This window comes from Bos taurus, chromosome 2 (assembly GCF_002263795.3).
Source record: "Bos taurus isolate L1 Dominette 01449 registration number 42190680 breed Hereford chromosome 2, ARS-UCD2.0, whole genome shotgun sequence".
NCBI classification, from domain to species: domain Eukaryota; kingdom Metazoa; phylum Chordata; class Mammalia; order Artiodactyla; family Bovidae; genus Bos; species Bos taurus.
Genome location: NC_037329.1, coordinates 86,130,285 through 86,149,653, shown reverse-complemented (window position 1 = coordinate 86,149,653; position 19,369 = coordinate 86,130,285). Strand labels below are relative to the sequence as shown.

The 19,369-nt window shown below is 43.4% G+C and overlaps 1 protein-coding gene across 7 annotated transcripts in view; it reads left to right on the top strand.

Moving 5' to 3' along the window:
* Positions 1–19,369, top strand: part of RFTN2 (raftlin family member 2) — a 91,932-nt gene that overhangs the window by 43,042 nt on the left and 29,521 nt on the right. For all 7 annotated transcript variants that reach the window (NM_001428698.1, NM_001428699.1, NM_001097986.2 and 4 more), the window contains 2 exons: positions 4,620–4,741; positions 5,909–6,012. In NM_001428698.1, the coding sequence (NP_001415627.1) occupies positions 4,620–4,741; positions 5,909–6,012 (226 nt within the window). The remainder of the gene's footprint in view (positions 1–4,619; positions 4,742–5,908; positions 6,013–19,369) is intronic.

Here is a 19,369-nt window from a genome sequence, read left to right as displayed (position 1 = left end):
CCACCACCCTCAGAGCATAGCCTCTTCCTACCTATGATATACCCACATCTGAAGGCTACACTTTCATTTTTTGTGGATTCTTTTTAGACTTCACTTGATAGTCATTTCAGTCTCTTCACTCCTATAAAAATGCTTGTGTGGAGTTGGAGGTGTATCAGAATGAAAAGTAGGGTAGAGTAATGGCACTGAAACATGTATGTATTCATTTCATATATACATATATGTATGTATGTGCTACTGTGCATAGTTGCTCAATCCTGTCCTGCTCTTTGCGATCCCATGTACTGAGCTCACTAGGCTCCTCTCTCCATGGGGATTCTCCAGGCAAGAATACTGGAGTGGGTTGCCATGCTCTCCTCCAAGGGATCTTCCTGACCCAGGTATTGAACCCAAGTCTCCTTCATTTCAGGCAGACTCTTTACTGCTAAGCCACCAGGGAAACTCCATATGTATATAGATATAGATATAGATATACACACCAGGCCGTAGGCCTGGCACATGGGGTTTATACTGATGAGCAAAATGGACGTCTTCCCTATTCTTAAAAGCTAACCACAGGGCTTCCTTAGCAGTCCAGTGGTTAAGACTTGTGTTTCCATTGAGAGGGCACAGGTTCCGTCCCAGGTCAGGAGAAACTAAGATCTCACGTATTACTCACAGCAAGGCCAGAAAAAAAAAATTGAGAAGCAGTGGATCAGGTCAATTCTTTGTAACTTTTTAATATTATGCACACATGCTCAATCACTTTGCTGCTGCTGCTGCATCGCTTCAGTTGTGTCCGACTCTATGCAACCCCATAGACGGCAGCCCACCAGGCTCCCCCGTCCCTGGGGTTCTCCAGGCAAGAACACTAGAGTGGGTTGCCATTTCCTTCTCCAATGCGTGAAAGTGAAAAGTTAAAGTGAAGTCGCTCAGTTGTGTCTGACTCTTAGTGACCCCATGGACTGCAGCCCACCAGGCTCCTCCGTCCATGGGATTTTCCAGGCAAGATTACTGGAGTGGGGTGCCATTGCCTTCTCCGTCAATCACTTTAGTCGTGTCCAACTCTTTGTTATCCTATGGACTGTTGCCTGCCAGGTTCCTCTGTCCATGGGATTCTCCAGGCAAGAATACTAGAGTGGGTTGCCATTCCCTCCTCCGGGGGACTAAACCTGCGTCTCCTGCACTGTGGGCGGATTCTTTACCCACTGAGCCATCTGAGAAGCCCTCTGCACACATAGAAAATGATAATGTTGTACATCATGCGAAATGCCAGGCTGGATGAAGCACAAGCTTTAATCAAGATTGCTGGGAGAAATATCAATAACATCAGATATGCAGATGACACCACCCTTATGGCAGAAAACGAGGAGGAATGAAAAAGCCTCTTGATGAAGGTGAGAGAGTAGAGTGAAAAAGTTGGCTTAAAACTCAACATTAAAAAAAACTAAGATCATGACATCTGGTCCCATCACTTCATGGCAAATAGATGGGGAAATAATGGAAACAGTGAGAGACTTTATTTCCTTGGGCTCCAAAATCACTATAGATGGTGACTGCAGCCATGAATTTTAAAGACACTTGCTCCTTGGAAGAAAAGCTATGGCAAACCTAAACAGTGCATTAGCAGAGACTTTACTTTGCCAACAAAGGTCCATATAGTCAAAGGTATGGTTTTTCCAGTAGTCATATATGGATGTGAAAGTTGGACCATAAAGAAGGTTAAGCACCGAAGAATTGATGCTTTTGAACTGTGGTGTTGGAGAAGACCCTTGAGAGTCCCTTGGACTGAAAGGAGATCAAACCAGTCAATTTTAAAGGAATTCAATCCTGAATATTCATTGGAAGGACTGATTCTGAAGCTGAAGCTCCAATACTTAGGCCACCTGATGCCAAGAGCCAACTCATTAGAAAAGACCCTGATACTGGGAAAGGTTGAAGGCAGGAGGAGAAGGGGATGACAGAGGACGAGATGGTTGAATGGCAGCACCGACTCAATGGACATGAGTTTGAGCTCCGGGAGATAGTGAAGGACAGGGAAGCCTGGCATGCTCCAGTCCATAGGGTTACAAAGAGTCAGACACGATTGAGCGACTGAACAACAATATTGTAGGACACATAGATAGAAGAAGAAAAGCTGCTCTGGGCAGGAGGGGGCGCCCTGTACCTTAGTTCATCTGAACCCCATTCTAAGCACACCAGTGGGCCAAGGCACAAAGGGTGGGAAGGTCTGAGATACATGCTGTTAAGAGATGAGTCAGTTCAGGACAGTTAAGTAATTGTTCAGAATTGTCACCTTACCCCAATAGCTGGAGTATAACACACCAAGCACCCCAATGGTCACTCCCCATGAGGCCTTCCCTGCCCCCCTCCCCAGCTACCGCTTCTGTCAGGGAGAGTTTCTTAAGAGATAGAAATAGTCCCTCCTGGGAAGTTATCATTCTTCTGTGGCTCTGAGGACCAGAATGGTCCCTAAGAAAGCTTAGCCAGGGGACTTGGGGAGATCTAAAGTGAGAAGGAATGTCTTTTGTTTTTAACTGAAGTTGTAAGATACAAGGAGATCCAACCAGTCCATCCTAAAGGAGATCAATCCTGGGTGTTCACTGGAAGGACTGATGTTGAAGCTGAAACTCCAATACTTTGGCCACCTGATATAAAGAGCTGACTCATTTGAAAAGACCTTGATACTGGGAAAGATTGAGGGCAGGAGGAGAAGGGGACGACAGAGGATGAGATGGTTGGATGACATCACCAACTCAATGGACATGGGTTTGGGTGAACTCCAGGAGTTGGTGATGGACAGGGAGGCCTGGCATGCTGTGGTTCATGGGGTCCCAAAGAGTTGGACACGATTGAGCGACTGAACTGAACTGAATAAGACACATAGAACAAGATGCATTAATCTTATGAGTACAACTGAATAGAAGACAAATGTTCAAGATACAGAACATTTCCTTATATGTCAACTACTATATCTCAATATTGAGGGGTAAAAGGCAAAAAAAAAAAAAGGATACAGAACATTTCCGAAATCCCAGAAGGCCTCCTCATGGCCCTTCCCCATTAATATCCTCCCATGCAGAGAGAAGCATTGTTCTGACTTCCAGCACCATAGATTAATTTTGCTTAGTTTTGAACTTCATGTAGGTTGAACTATACAGTATGTTTTATCTCCTCGCTTTTTTTCTCAACATAGTATCTCTGACAGTTATCCATGTTGTTGCATTCCAGTGAGTCTTTCTTTTTTATTCTTGGTGGTATTGCAGTGTGTGAGTCTACAACATTTTCATTCTTTTAAACCAAGAGAAGTTTAGAAGTACTAAGGAATCTCAATACTGAGAACAAGAAAACAGATACCACAAAACCCATAGTTCTCCAACTATATAATCCTAAAGTAAATAAGAAGAGATTACAATTAACTATATAATTATCAGAGTATATAATTATTCTTAAAGTTCATACCCCCATTCTAAAAAAGGACTTGAGGCAAATATACAATTTTAAAGATGGTCTTGGGATGCTCCAAACTGACGATCAAAAACAGGTTTAATTCTGTGGGTCACTTTGGTATGACAGTAGACAAGTACATTTAAAGGAAGTAGAACATATATTGTAGTTAGAATAGCAATTTCAACAAGTAAATTAAACTTTACTGGGTTTTGGGAACCATGCCGAACAAAGTAAATTCTTCATGTTATTCTGCCTGAACTGTAACTGATATAAAAATAGTAGTAGTGATTTTCTCTTAAAATTTTATAGCTCATTAATAAAAATGAAAACTTAAAATTACATTTGAATTACTTTGGTTTTTTTTGTTTGTTTGTTTTTTGGTTTTTAAACTTAATAGATGTTTTGAAAACTTTGTAGGTTATTATTTGGATAATCGTCCATCAAGGAAACTTTGATGTGCTGTATAAAAACAAAATGTTTAACCAGCACATGATCATGGGAAAATTGTAGGAGACAAAAGAATTTCCATAAAATCAGTTTAGTTTTGGCCAGCTGGTTATTGTCAACTGTTCAAAAAAATGTCAGAGAGGCCCTCCCTCAAAACTTCCTTCCCAGCAGGAATTCTTTTGACAATAACTTCTGTTTAGGATCTTCCTGTTACCATTCTTTTTTTTTTTTAAGCATCATTGAAGCAAAGAATTGTTCTGTATTTATGTTTTTTAAAATAATCTTACCTCACCTTGGTTTTGATATCACACTTGTAATTTCAAAGATTAATATTTTTGATGTTGTTTTTCTTAGTGGTATGATTGACATACATACAACATGAAGAACAGAAACCAGCATTTGATTTCCAGGTGAAGGTGATTTCCAGATGTTTTTAGGCTTAGGAAATCCACTTGCTTCTCACTGTATGATATTATTTTATCTTGTGTTTGTTATTGTAGTCTTCATGTTTACAATTTGATTTTAATTCAGTTAGGTATAAAACTGTCTTAACTTTTGAAAAAAAAAAGAAAGAAATTACCTCAAAGATAAGGGAAATGTCATAGATTCACCTAAAACAAGTATTTATTAATTGATATATTTTTCTTTCAGCTTCCTGTAAGGGTTGTTTATTAACATTTTAGATGACCTGAAAAGACACTGAATATGTGCAACTCTCCTTAATTGTATCTTTTTCCTCACAGGGGATCAATTGTCGAAATCTTTGGAAGGAGTCTTTATCTATGAAGAAGAAGGGTCTGGAGTACCAGGATTCAGCAGGAAAGGAAATGATGCCATCGTAGTAGAACAATGGACAGTTATTGAGGTAAACTGTGTTTTTTTTATAATTTGGCTTTACTTTTATATTGAGTTTTACATTTAGATCTTCATTGCCTAACACGGACAATATTCTTCAAACACATGTTTATTCAGTGTTCAGAATTTCATCACAAATACTTGAACAAACTTCTTGCAAATTTGGGAAAAGGTGATTTGTTTTACTCAATGTTCAGATTTGTTTAAAGATAGCAAAATAATTATAGCAGTAGATTCCCAAACGTTCGACATTCTTATTCTAAACAACATCCTCGGCACTGAGATTCTCTGTACACAATGCCAAGACAACTAGATGAAAGTGAAAACAAATTCAGTCAATTTTGTCTTTGAGCAACCAATGTGACTGACTTTTTCACCTTGTGAATTGACTTTCAAAGGCAAAAATATCCAAAGGTATTCTCTCTCTCAGCAGACCAAATGTATACACACAGCATTGTCCTTCCTAATAAGAGGTGACTTTGCTGTCAGCATTGTGCGCTCTGAATTCAGGTATCACCAAATGGACTGCCGTTGAGGTGTACAGACTGAATTCAGGTATATTTGCTGGTGTATGAGGCCCTCACTGACAGCCTCTCTCAAGGACACTTTCACCTTTCTGGCCTTGCCCAGCTTAGAGAGACATAGGCCATTTTCAAGGAAACTGGAAACCCCACTGAGGGAGGCACAAGGATGTGGGATAAGAGGAACAACTCCAAGTAAGAATCAATTCCAAGTGAGTGAAAAGCAGTGAACATTCTTTGCTCCTCTCACCTTTGACTCCTCAATGCTCACTCTCTACTCCAGTCCTCACTTCCCAGGCCCTAGACCAGTGTTTCTGAAAGTGTGGCCTCTACTTGGATCCAAATCACCCAGGGAGCTTTTTAAAATGCAAATTCCTAACCTCCACCCTATACATTAAAGTTTGATGCCCAAATAAGACCTAGGGAAGGAAGGCCCAAACCTTAGAGAACCTCGCTCCACTCAGATCCCCAGGGTTTCTAGCTTGGTTGAATGGTTGGGAAGCAGCAGGAAGCAGAAAAGAAGACTGGAGCCAGTGAAACTGCACTTAATGGAGCATGAATGCCCCTTATCCCAACACTCCTCACCCTTATTGTCATGATTTGTGTAGCTGGTTGTCTTTGTCATTAGACTATGACCTCTGTGCTTATTCACGCAGGGTTGTGAAATCAAGACAGATTATGGTCCTCTGCTGCACACTCTGGCTGAGTTTGGATGGCTCCTGACAAGCGTGTTGCCTACTCCTATACTGAGACATGACAGGTAACGCTGAAGTACCTGACACACCCTCATTTCATGCTAAAACAGAGATCATCTGTAAGATAATGCAACCTAACAGTGCTTATATAAGGCCTACGAAAAGCATTTCACTGAACTTCTAATCTGATTTCATGGGCCTTGGAGATCAGCAAATCTAACCCTCTCTTGTTATATATATCCCTCAGTACCCATAAGGGATTTGTTCCAGGACCCCCATGGATACCAAAATCTGGGATGCTCAAGTCCCTTGTATAAATTGGCATGAAGTGTTACTCGCTCATTCGTGTCCAGCTCTTTGCCACTCCCACAGACTATAGCCCACCAGACTCCTCTGTCCATGGATTCTCCAGGCAAGAATACTGGAGTGGATTGCCATTCCATTCTCCAGGGGATCTTCCCAACCCAGGGATCAAACCCGGGTCTCCTGCATTGCAGGCAGATTCTTTGCCATCTGAGCCACCAGGGAGTTTTCAAATGTGGGGAGGGAATGGGGCAGGCAAAGAGAGGTTGACAGCATGTCCTGGTGTTTTGTAATGGACAGTCTATTCCAGGGCCCAAAACTGTTTGCTTGGTTCTTTGTAACCCTTTCCTCACCAAAGATAAAGGTAAAGTATGTTAGCCACATCTGACTCCTTGTGACACCATGGACCATAACCCACCAGACACCTCCATGGGATTCTCTAGGCAAGAATACTGGAGTAGGTTTCCATGCCACCCTCCAAAGGATCTTCTCAACCCAGGGATCAAACCCAGGTCTCCTGCATTGCAGACAGGTTCTTTACCACCTGAGCCACGAGGGACACCCTATAAAGTGGCATAGTATTTGCATATAATCTACATGCAGCCCGTATACTTTCAGTCATCTCTAGATTATTTGAAATAGCTATACAATTTAAATGCTATGTACACAATTGCTGGCAAGTTCAAGTTTTGTTTTTTGGAACTTTCTGAAATTTTTTTCTCGAATATTTTCCATTGGCAGTTGGTAGAATCTGAACTGCAGATGCAGAGAGCCAACTGTGCATACAAGCTATTATTAAAGGCACCGCCTTCTCAAGGGCGTGTGAGTTCACACTGGCAGCGCCAGAGAAGGGGCAAAGTAGACCAACTCCCAATTCACTGCAGCTTCCAGGACTCAGAGGTGCCCCTCCCTTCGAAGGCCGTACTACTATGCCTCCTTTTTTCCAACTTGAGATGCTGACTCTTCCCTAGAGTGAAGATTGAGTGGATATGAATCTGCAAACAGAAAATACAGCCCTGTCTGCGGGACCCTTCGTCCTGCTCTTGTGCACTGCCTGTGTGAAACTGCCCTCAGTCCAGCACACAGCTAGGGTTAGAGCTGCAGTGGGGCCCAGAGGGTGGGATGGAGAGACAACAGCGCTTCTGCCTCCATTCCGCCCCTCCAGTGTGGGGGGAAAGGTAGCTCTCTCCTGCACCATGAACTTGTTTTCTGTTTCCACTAAAATAAACACTTACATTAGAACCACTTCAAAAATACCAACTTTTCCTTTTGTCCTATTCCTGGGGAAGGAAAAGATCGAGTTGTTATTTTTTTGTTTGTTTGGAAAAAGAGACAAATTAAGCCCTCTGTATGAAGTGCTTTGCTGTCCCTTGGACTCAGAGATATTCCCTCTGCTCTATTTGGCATCCAGAAAATGACTGACTGCCAAGGCTGTCCTGTCTGGGCTGGTACAACCTGCAGAGGACAGCACAGTGTTGCCTGGGCCTTCCCTTTGAGCAGAGGCAACTGGACCACAGCTTAACACTGATAGCGTAGCTAAGGGAAGCAACTCCCCCTTCCTCGAGGAGGAGGATCCACCCTTTAGTTTAGCAACTTTACCCCTGCCCAATAACACTACCTCCCCACAAACTTTAAAAACATTGAATTGACATGGTTATATAATAAAGCCACACCTTCTTCAGGTGGGGAAAGGGATAAAAGTGGATACAGGGTAAAGACACTCAGGCTTTAAAAGGAGAGGTTGCTGCTGCTGCTAAGTCGCTTCAGTCATGTCCAACTCTGTGTGACCCCATAGACGGCAGCCCACTAGGCTCCTCTGTCCCTGGGATTCTCCAGGCAAGAATACTGGAGTGGGTTGCCATTTCCTTCTCCAATGCATGAAAGTGAAAAGTGAAAGTGAAGTCGCTCAGTCATGTCCTACTCTTAGTGACCCCATGGACTGGAGCCTACCAGGCTCCTCCATCCATGGGATTTTCCAGGCAAGAGTACTGGAGTGGGGTGCCATTGCCTTCTCCGAAAGGAGAGGTTAGAAGTAAGCAAAACAATCTTTTCTTCTCAGAGGTTTATTGGTAACTGTTCTCAAATTGTGAGTGGTAGCTCTCTGAATCATTACTCAGCTTCTAAAAGTCTGTGACATAGAGGCTTCCCTGGAGGCTCAAGGTAAAGAATCCTCCTGCCAATGCAGGAGACACAGGTTTGATCCCAGGTCTGAGAAATTCCTCATGTGGAGGAGCAGCTAAGCTGGAGTGCCACAGCTAGTGAGCCTGTGCTCTAGAGAGCTCAACTACTGAGCCCACATGCTGCAACTGCTGAAGGTCGTGCACCCTAGAGCTGTGCTCTGAAACAAGAGAAGCCACTGAAATGAGAGGCCTGCACACCACAACTGGCGAGTAGCCCCCACTCGCCATGACTAGAGAAAAGCCAGTGCAGCAATGAAGACCCAGCACAGCGAAAAATAAATTAATTATTATTTTTTTTAATCTGTGACACATCTGTCAGATCACAGGACAGCAGTAATTCTCAAGATTTGGCCTTCAGACCAAGCGATGTGAACACTGTGAAATGCCCGGGAATATACACATGCTGGAGGCTTATCCCAGCAGGACAGTCAGAGGCTCCAAGGGTAGGGTCCATGAAGCTCCATTTTCACAAGCTTCAGAATCTCATCAACATTTGAGGAACTTTGCATAGGTGGTGAAAAAAGAAAGAAATTCCACTTCCCTGCCACCCCTCACCTTCCATCTGCCAAGTCAGTGGTCTACCTGACTCACCCTCCAATCTCCCTCAGAATAACTTCTGTATTTAGCCTCCTCATTTCTCCTAGGTGTATAATTTAGGGCATCATTGACCCTTCCTAAAAGTCCTCTAAGTTCTGAACCTTTCATGTTCCTTTTTTTCCCAGTGGAAAATATATTTATCATTCCTCTTTCCTATTAACTCAGGACTTGATTCCCATGAGTCTAAATATTTCCTAAAGTGATATGAATGACCAGCCAGGCTCTAGATTAGATAGCAAGACTAAAAGGTTGGATGCTGAGCAATAGAACATGGGCTGCCACTCGCTGAGCAACTCCTGTTTGGTTTGGGAATGAGAACAGGACTGAGACCACAGGTGGGAAGGAACACATCTCAAGTATACTGTGATGGGAGAGGGTGGTGGAGCCAGAGCGATGCTTTGCCTGACCACCTTGTCCTGTGTGTCAAACAGCATAAGCGTCACAGGCCAGATCAAGTGATTAGGAGGCTCTCTGGAGTGGGGAGGGGCTGTCTGCTGTCCTTGGGGAAGAGGTAGCACTGCTGCCTCACCACAGTCCCAGTTTCCTCTGTACCCCTGTGTGTGCATGTGCTTAGTGTGCTTAGTCGCTCAGTCGTGTCTGACTCTTTGTGACCCTATGTACTGTAGCCTGTCAGGCTCCTCTGTTCATGGGATTCTCCAGGCAAGATTTCGAGAGTGGGTTGCCATGCCCTCCTCCAGGGGATCTTCCCAACCCAGGGATCAAATCCAGGTCTCCCGCACTGCACACAGATTCTTTACCGACTGAGCACCAGGGAAGCCCAGTGTACTGCCAGTATCCACCAAGATGCTGTGGAGACAGAATGGACCTTACAGGCCCTCCTTGTGAAGGCTCCTCTTTATGTGCAATTAAACTAGCAATGGGGCATGAATTTCCTTGTAGTCCAGTGGTTAGGTTTCCGTGTTTTCACTGTAGTGGCCTGGGTTCAAAACCTGATTGAGGAACTGTGCCACACACTGAGCTGGCACAACCAAAAAAAAAAAAGCAAGGGGGCTACTAGGACCCTCCAGGGCCCTGCAAGCCAGCAGACTTGTCACCCAGCCTCACCCATCAGTGTCTGGCACAAACCTCCACACAGGGTTGGGCCTTTTTATTCTTGTCCAAATATCCTGTCCCTGTGACAGTCACACGCTGGTCTTAGCTGCTTCAGTACACACAGAATAGTAGTCACCTTCAGCCAGGTCATCTTTAAACATCAATAAACATATTACATACAGTTCATCTTGGTCCAGGTAGAGGATAGAGCCTAAAAGTTTTTAGTTTCTGAAACTAGAAGAATGGTTCAGGCTTTGAGATACACAGATCTCATCTGAATTACACCATCACCATTTACCAGCTATATGACTTGGAGAACTTCTTTGAGTCTCAATTTCCTCATCTGGAAAATGATATAATAATATCAGTTTCACTGGATTATCATGATGTTTGAGTGTGATAAAGCAGGGTCTGTGCATGATATCTGTCCTAAATCAAGATATTTCAGAAAATGGAAACACTGTAGTTCACTGTATACAAAATCAGCACTGAGTATTACAAACCAATAAAACCAATTCAAAAGACAAATAATGACACTATAAAAGTTCATGCCTATACATGATGCTTGCACTCAGAAAAACAAATGTTATCATCTTTCTTTTTGGGCCCACATGTCTTAAAACATAACTTAGAACCAGTAAAAACTTTCTTCCTAAATATTTTGAACTCATATACAACAATTGTGTCTTAAGCAACTTTCAATTTTTTTCTACTCTATCATGTAAGCCATAATTTGAATGGTCTCTACATGAAGTATTTTCTTTCAGTACTCAAATATATCCTGTTAGATACAGAAAACAAGCTTGTGGTTACCAAAAGGAGGAGAGAAAGCAGGAGGAACAAATTACGGATTGGGATTAACAGATACAAACTGCTACATTTACAATAGATAAGCAACAAAGATATATTTTTTATTTATTTTTAATTGAACGATAATTGCTTTACAGTATTGTGTTGGTTTCTACCAAACATCAACATGAATCAGCCATAGGTTTACCCAACAAAGATATGTTGTATAGCCCAGGGAATTATACCTGTTACCCAAAAACTGCATTTGCCTCTTGGTGGGTATCTAGTCAAAAGTTACAAAGAAGCCAAAGATCAGGAAAAGCAAGGATTTATTACTTACAGCAAGTAAGGAGACCATGGAGGATCTTTTCCAAAGTGGTGTCTCCCCAAACAGCAAAACTGGCCTGGGGCAGGGGGAGTGGTAGTGAGATGGGGACTGGTTTGGTATATGTGTATTCATGAAGGGGCTTGAGCAGAGGAGAATTCTGCATAGAATCAGGGTAAATGTTGACCAGAGTCCAAGCTTTCAGTCAATTCAGTCACTCAGTCTTGTCCAACTCTTTGCGACCCCATGAATCGCAGCACGCTAGACCTCCCTGTCCATCACCAACTCCCGGAATTCACCCAAACTCATGTGCATTGAGTCGGTGATGCCATCCAGCCATCTCATCCTCTGTCGTCCCCTTCTCCTCCTGCCCCCAATCCCTCCCAGCATCAGGGTCTTTTCCAATGAGTCAACTCTTTGCATGAGGTGGCCAAAGTATTGGAGTTTCAGCCTCAGCATCAGTCCTTCCAATGAACACCCAGGACTGGTCTCCTTTAGAATGGACTGGTTGGATGTCCTTGCAGGCCAAGGGACTCTCAAGAGTCTTCTCCAACACCACAGTTCAAAAGCATCCATTCTTCGGTGCTCAGCTTTCTTCACAGTCCAACTCTCACATCCATACATGACCACAGGAAAAACCATAGCCTTGACTAAACGGACCTTTGTTGGCAAAGTAATGTCTCTGCTTTTGAATATGCTATCTAAGGTGGTCATAACTTTCCTTCCAAGGAGTAAGTGTCCTTTAATTTCATGGCTGCAATCACCATCTGCAGTGATTTTGGAGCCCCCCAAAATAAAGTCTGACACTGTTTCCACTGTTTTCCCATCTATTTGCCATGAAGTGGTGGGACTAGATGCCATGATCTTAGTTTTCTAAATGTTGAGCTTTAAGCCAACTTCTTCACTCTCCTCTTTCACTTTCATCAAGAGGCTCTTTAGTTCCTCTTCACTTTCTGCCATAAGGATGGTGTCATCTGTGTATCTGAGGTTACTGATATTTCTCTCAATATTTCTTTCAATCTTGATTCCAGCTTGACCAGCTTTAGTTGATTGAAATCACAAGGATCAGATAAGGTCTTATCATCTTTCCTTAGGCTCTGAGCAGGCTGGGATCAAAGCACATAGTCACAGCCCTCCATGTGGGTGGAGTCTTCTGCTCAACCTAAGATCTGTATCAGATTGCTATCCACATCCCTTGAGGAGGAATTAGGATTCTGTTTTATTGCTGATCTCCAGTAGCATATTGGGCACCTACTGACCTGGGGAGTTTCTCTTTCAGTATCCTATCATTTTGCCTTTTCATACTGTTCATGGGGTTCTGAAGGCAAGAATACTGAAGTGGTTTGCCATTCCCTTCTCCAGTGGACCACATTCTGTCAGATCTCTCCACCATGACCCGCCTGTCTTGTTTTGCCCCACGGGCATGGCTTAGTTTCATTGAGTTAGACAAGGCTGTGGTCCTAGTGTGATTAGATTGACTAGTTTTCTGTGAGTATGGTTTCACTGTGTTTGCCTTCTGATGCCCTTTTGCAACACCTACCGTCTTACTTGGGTTTCTCTTACCTTGGGCATGGGGTATCTCTTCACGGCTGCTCCAGCAAAGCGCAGCCATTGCTCCTTACCATGGACGAGGGGTATCTCCTCACTGCCACCCTTCCTGTCCTTCAAAGTGGGATAGCTCCTCTAGGCCCTCCTGCGCCGGCACAGCCATGGCTCCTTGGATGTGGGGTTGCTACTGGAGATCAGTGGAGAAATAACTCCAGAAAAAATGAAGAGATGGAGCCAAAGCAAAAAGAATACCCAGCTGTGGATGTGACTGGTGATAGAAGCAAGGTCCGATGCTGTAAAGAGCAATATTGCATAGGAACCTGGAATGTCAGGTCCATGAATCAAGGCAACTTGGAAGTGGTCAAACAAGAGATGGCAAGAGTGAATGTTGACATTCTAGAAAACAGCAAACTGAAATGGACTGGAATGGGTGAATTTAACTCAGATGACCATTATATCTACTACTGTGGGCAGGAATGCCTCAGAAGAAATGGAGTAGCCATCATGGTCAACAAAAGAGTCCGAAATGCAGTACTTGGATGCAATCTCAAAAATGACAGAATTATCTTTGTTCGTTTCCAAGGCAAACCATTCAATATCACAGTAATCCAGGTCTATGCCCCAACCAGTAATGCTGAAAAAGCTGAAGTTGAACGGTTCTATGAAGACCTACAAGACCTTTTAGAACTAACACCCAAAAAACATGTCCTTTTCATTATAGAGGACTGGAATGCAAAAGTAAGAAGTCAAGAAACACCTGGAGTAACAGGCAAATTTGGCCTTGGAATACGGAATGAAGCAGGGTAGAGGCTAATAGAGTTTTGCCAAGAAAATTCACTGGTCATAGCAAACACCCTCTTCCAACAACACAAGAGAAGACTCTACACATGGACATCACCAGATGGTCAACACTGAAATCAGATTGATTATATTCTTTGCAGCCAAAGATGGAGAAGCTCTATACAGTCAGCAAAAACAAGACCGGGAGCTGACTGTGGCTCAGACCATGAACTCCTTATTGCCAAATTCAGACTTAAATTGAAGAAAGTAGGGAAAACCACTAGACCATTCAGGTATGACCTAAATCAAATCCCTTATGATTATACAGTGGAAGTGAGAAATAGATTTAAGGGCCTAGATCTGATAGATAGAGTGCCTGATGAACTATGGAATAAGGTTCATGACATTGTACAGGAGACAGGGATCAAGATCATTCCCATGGAAAAGAAATGTAAAAAAGCAAAATGGCTGTCTGAGGAGGACTTACAAATAGCTGTGAAAAGAAGAGAAGTGAAAAGCAAAGGAGAAAAGGAAAGATATAAGCATCTGAATGCAGAGTTCCAAAGACTAGCAAGAAGAGATCAGAAAGCCTTCTTCAGCGATCAATGCAAAGAAATAGAGGAAAACAACAGAATGGGAAAGACTAGAGATCTCTTCAAGAAAATCAGAGATACCAAGGGAACATTTCATGCAAAGATGGGCTCGATAAAGGACAGAAATGGTATGGACCTAACAGAAGCTGAAGATATTAAGAAGAGATGGCAAGAATACACAGAAGAACTGTACAAAAAAGATCTTCACGACCCAGATAATCACGATGGTGTGATCACTGACCTAGAGCCAGGCATGCTGGAATGTGAAGTCAAGTGGGCCTTAGGAAGCATCACTATGAACAAAGCTAGTGGAGGTGATAGAATTCCAGTTGAGCTATGTCAAATCCTGAAAGATGATGCTGTGAAAGTGCTGCACTCAATATGCCAGCAAATGTGGAAAACTCAGCAGTGGCCACAGGACTGGAAAAGGTCAGTTTTCATTCCAGTCCCAAAGAAAGGCAATGCCAAAGAATGCTCAAACTACTGCACAATCGCACTCATCTCACACGCTAGTAAAGTAATGCTCAAAATTCTCCAAGCCAGGCTTCAGCAATATGTGAACCGTGAACTTTCTGATGTTCAAGCTGGTTTTAGAAAAGGCAGAGGAACCAGAGATCAAATTGCCAACATCCGCTGGATCATGGAAAAAGCAAGAGTTCCAGAAAACCATCTGTTTCTGCTTTATTGACTATGCCAAAGCCTTTGACTGTGTGGATCACAATAAACTGTGGAAAATTCTGAAAGAGATGGGAATACCAGACCACCTGATCTGCCTGTTGAGAAATGTGTATGCAGGTCAGGAAGCAACAGTTAGAACTGGACATGGAACAACAGACTGGTTGCAAATAGGAAAAGGAGTATGTCAAGGCTGTATACTGTCACCCTGTTTATTTAACTTCTATGCAGAGTACATCATGAGAAACGCTGGGCTGGAAGAAACACAAGCTGGAATCAAGATTGCCAGGAGAAATATCAATAACCTCAGATATGCAGATGACACCACCCTTATGGCAGAAAGTGAAGAGGAACTAAAAAGCCTCTTGATGAAAGTGAAAGTGGAGAGTGAAAAAGTTGGCTTAAAGCTCAACATTCAGAAAACTAAGATCATGGCATCCGGTCCCATCTCTTCATAGGAAATAGATGGGGAAACAGTGGAAACAGTGTCAGACTTTATTTTTCTGGGCTCCAAAATCACCGCAGATGTTGACTGCAGCCATGAAATTAAAAGACGCTTACTCCTTGGAAGGAAAGTTAAGACCAACCTAGATAGCTAATTCAAAAGCAGAGACATTACTTTGCCAATAAAGGTTCATCTAGTCAAGGCTATGGTTTTTCCTGTGGTCATGTATGGATGTGAGAGTTGGACTCTGAAGAAGGCTGAGCGCCGAAGAATTGATGCTTTTGAACTGTGGTGTTGGAGAAGACTCTTGAGATTTCCTTGGACTGCAAGGAGATCCAACCAGTCCATTCTGAAGGAGATCAGCCCTGGGATTTCTTTGGAAGGAATGATGCTGAAGCTGAAACTCCAGTACTTTGGCCACCTCATGCGAAGAGTTGACTCATTGGAAAAGACTCTGATGCTGGGAGGGATTGGGGGCAGGAGAAGGGGACGACAGAGGATGAGATAGCTGGATGGCATCACTGACTCGATGGACGTGAGTCTGAGTGAACTCCGGGAGTTGATGATGGACAGGGAGGCCTGGCGTGCTTCGATTCATGGGGTCACAAAGAGTCGGACATGACTGAGCGACTGATCTGATCTGATCTGATCTTTATCGCTGAACTCTTGCTTTACGACTGCTTTTCCTTTGTCCCTGCATTCTTTTTTTCTCTTAAAATCATTATTTACTGACTTGCATTGTACGATAGTAGGCAATCAATGAATACTTGTTGAATGAATGGTTAAATGAAAGAGAGCTATGAAGGAAAAATAAATAGTGGTAACAAAAGTTTAAAATATATATATTTTTTAATTATTTACTGAGACCTGTTCAAGTGCAAGCATTGTGGCCTGGCTTAGATCACAGATGGCTTTTTTGTCAAGAAAGCCATTCCTGGTTCTCTTTTTCTGGGGAATCCCACCCACCCACCCTACCTGCTCACATACTCATTATCTTGTAATAATGAAATATGACCTGCAAAAGTACTAAAATTACTATTCTATACACCTGAAACTAACACAGTATTGTAAAGCAACTATACTTCAGTAAGAACAACAAAAAAAAAATAAAGCAAGAGAATTCCACAAAAACATCTACATCTGCTTTATTGACTACACTAAAGCCTTTGACTCAGTGGATCACAATAAGCTGTGGAAAATTCTTCAAGAGATGGGAATATGCGACCTCCTTACCTGACTCCTGAGAAACCTGTATGCAGGTCAAGAAGCAACAGTTAGAACTAGACATGGAACTACGAACTGGTTCCAAATTGGGAAAGGAGTACATCAACGCTGTATATTGTCCCTGTTATGCGAGTGTATGTTCCTCGGTTCTTTGTCTCATCACAACAAAGATTTGGAGCGACGGACATGAAAACCCTCGGTGCATCACAGCTCTCAGGTCTTGGACAAACCGTGTTATAGCTCTTAGGCAAATCAGTGTTACAGCTCTATTTTATTTAGAAGATATCAGGAGAATCCATCCTTGAAGCATGAGGGCATGCCAACCCAAAGACTCGAAGAGAAGAGAGTGGAGGAGCATGTGGGGGAGGGAGAGAGAGAGAAAAAGAGCACACACACATGGGAGAGAGAGAGAGAGAGAAAGTGCTTTGGCTCCTCCTTTTATATGTTTTTTCCTCCACCTGGGCCTGCCCTATGCAAATTGGGCTTAGCCAGGAGTGCTGTTTATTCTACCTAAAGTCTTCACTCTGGTCCTCGGACCTTCCTTTGACCTTTCTTTGTTCTCTTTTCGTGGGCTTTTCCCTTCCTTGTCTTTTAGCCACCGCCATTTTGGACTCCTTTTCCCTATTCTACCTACCTAACATTCCCCCCTCAAGAGATGGGAGGCCCAATTCTTTGGGAATAGAGGCTTCGAGGTCTTTCTGGCTACTTCCTGCTGAACTGGGATGGCGAGGTGTATTGGGCCTCCCCCTCTTGCTAGTCTCAAGCCTCAGAGTCCTTATAGTGGTGTCCACCTAAGGTTGTGTGATATTTTCCGTGGTCGGCTCTAGTTTTTTATATTTGTTGAACTGACACTGCATATTGTAGCTTGTTGACCTGGGCAGAGACAAATCAGGTTAGACAATTGACAGTACATGGAATAATCATAAGCATCATCAATATGGAATAACAAGGACTAGTAGGGACATTAGTCAATTTTAAATTCACATGGCCAGGATGGTTCCTGTCTGTTTTGGAGTATAGTCTCGGTCAAGCTGTGTTAGCTCTTTAGAGTTACCCTGAGAAATCTTATCTCCAGAAACCAGATTTTGGGTGTGTTCATTGGAATGGCACTCATTTGTAGTTCTGTATAGGTATCTGAGATCTCCCAGGGGCTCACAGGTGTATTGAGTGTCCTCTTCTGTTTTCTTCCACAGCTTGACTCGTGAGTAGTGAATCCAGGAGTCATATCCTGGTACCTTGACTGCTGTGGGGGTAGAAAGTATTACAGGGTAGGGGCCCTTCCATGTGGGCTGGAGTTAAGCCTTTGGGGACCCATCTTTCCAGACTTTAATTAGGACTTGAGTCCCTGGAACATATAGTGGTGACTCTTTAGAATCTTTTGGGTACTGGTTCATACCCCACAAGCGTATATCCTGTTGGAATTGCCCAATGGCCATGGTATAAGACTGGAGGGTCTGAACCTCTGGATCTAGGAAGAGGTCATTGACATAAACAAAAGGTCTCGCATATCGCATCTCATAAGGACTAAGACCAACCTGTTCCTTAGGGGCAATGCGGGTGCAGAGGAGAGCTATTGGTAAAGCCTCCTTCTATCCCAGGGAGGTCTCCTGGGTTATCTTTTTTTATCACTGATTTTAAGAATTGATTGGCTCTTTCTACTTCTCCTGAAGATTGAGTCCTCCAGGCACAATGGAAATAATAAGTAATGCCCAATGCTTTCGAGACCCCTTGGGTGACCTTAGCCTTGGGTGACCTTAGAAGTAAATGATGTCCCACTGTCACTTTGTAATGACCTGGGCAGACCAAATCTTGGAATGATTTCATGGAGCAATTTTTTTACCACCTCCTCAGCCTTCTCAGTCCAGGTGGGAAAGCTTTCAATCCATCCTATGAACGTATCTATCATGACTAATAGGTATTTATACCCTTGAGAAACTGTCATCTGGATGAAGTCCATCTGCCAGTCCTCTCCTGGGTAGGCCCCATGTCGTTGGACAGGCTGGGCCAGCTGGGGTCTTCGAGCTCCTTGGGGGTTGTTTAATTGGCAAGTGGGACAAGAGGAGACCAGCTGTCTTATAGTTGTTTGGAAGCCTGTTCCTCTGAAGGACCTTCCTAGTAATCTTTGGAGGGCCTTTTCTCCTAAATGAGTAGTGGCATGTAAGGAGTTAACCAACTTCCGTTGGAGATTCCCAGGCAGAAAAAGGAGTCCCTCCTTTTGGAACCACCCCATATGATCTTCTTGAAAGCCCTCGCTCTTAGCTTTAAGAGCCTCACCTTCAGTATGTGAAGGAGTTTCTGGCAAATTAGTCTGTGGAACTAAGGTGGCAATCCCTATTAGGTCATGGTTCTGTAATGCTGCTCTCCTAGCTGCCTGATTAGCTGCTTGGTTCCTTCATGCCACTTCTGTGCTCCCTTTTTGGTGTCCTTTACAGTGGGAGACTGAAACCTCAGTGGGCAGGTGGACTGCCTCCAAGAGTCGAAGAATCTGATCACCATATTTGATTGGGTACCCTCAGGTGGTCAAGTGGCCCCTTTTTTTCCAAATAGCCGCTTGTGCATGTAGCACCAGAAAGGCATAGCATACTTGGAGTCAGTGTAAATGGCTATTCTTTTTCCTTTTCCCAGCTCTAAAGCTCGAGTCAGGGCTATGAGCTCAGCTAATTGATCTGAAGTACCTGCTGGCAGAGGCTTAGCCTCTGTGGTCTCAAAATTGGAGACTACTGCATACCCAGCTCTCCTTTTTTTCATCCAAGACAAAGCTGCTTCCATCAGTGTACCAGATTTCCTCAGGATTGGTCAGAGGATCTTCTGACAATCCCTCTCGGGGTTTTTTCCAGTGGTCCAAGATTTCTAGACAAGAGTGAAAGGGGAGAGAGCCCTCAGGGGTAGGGAGGAGGGTGGCTGGGTTAA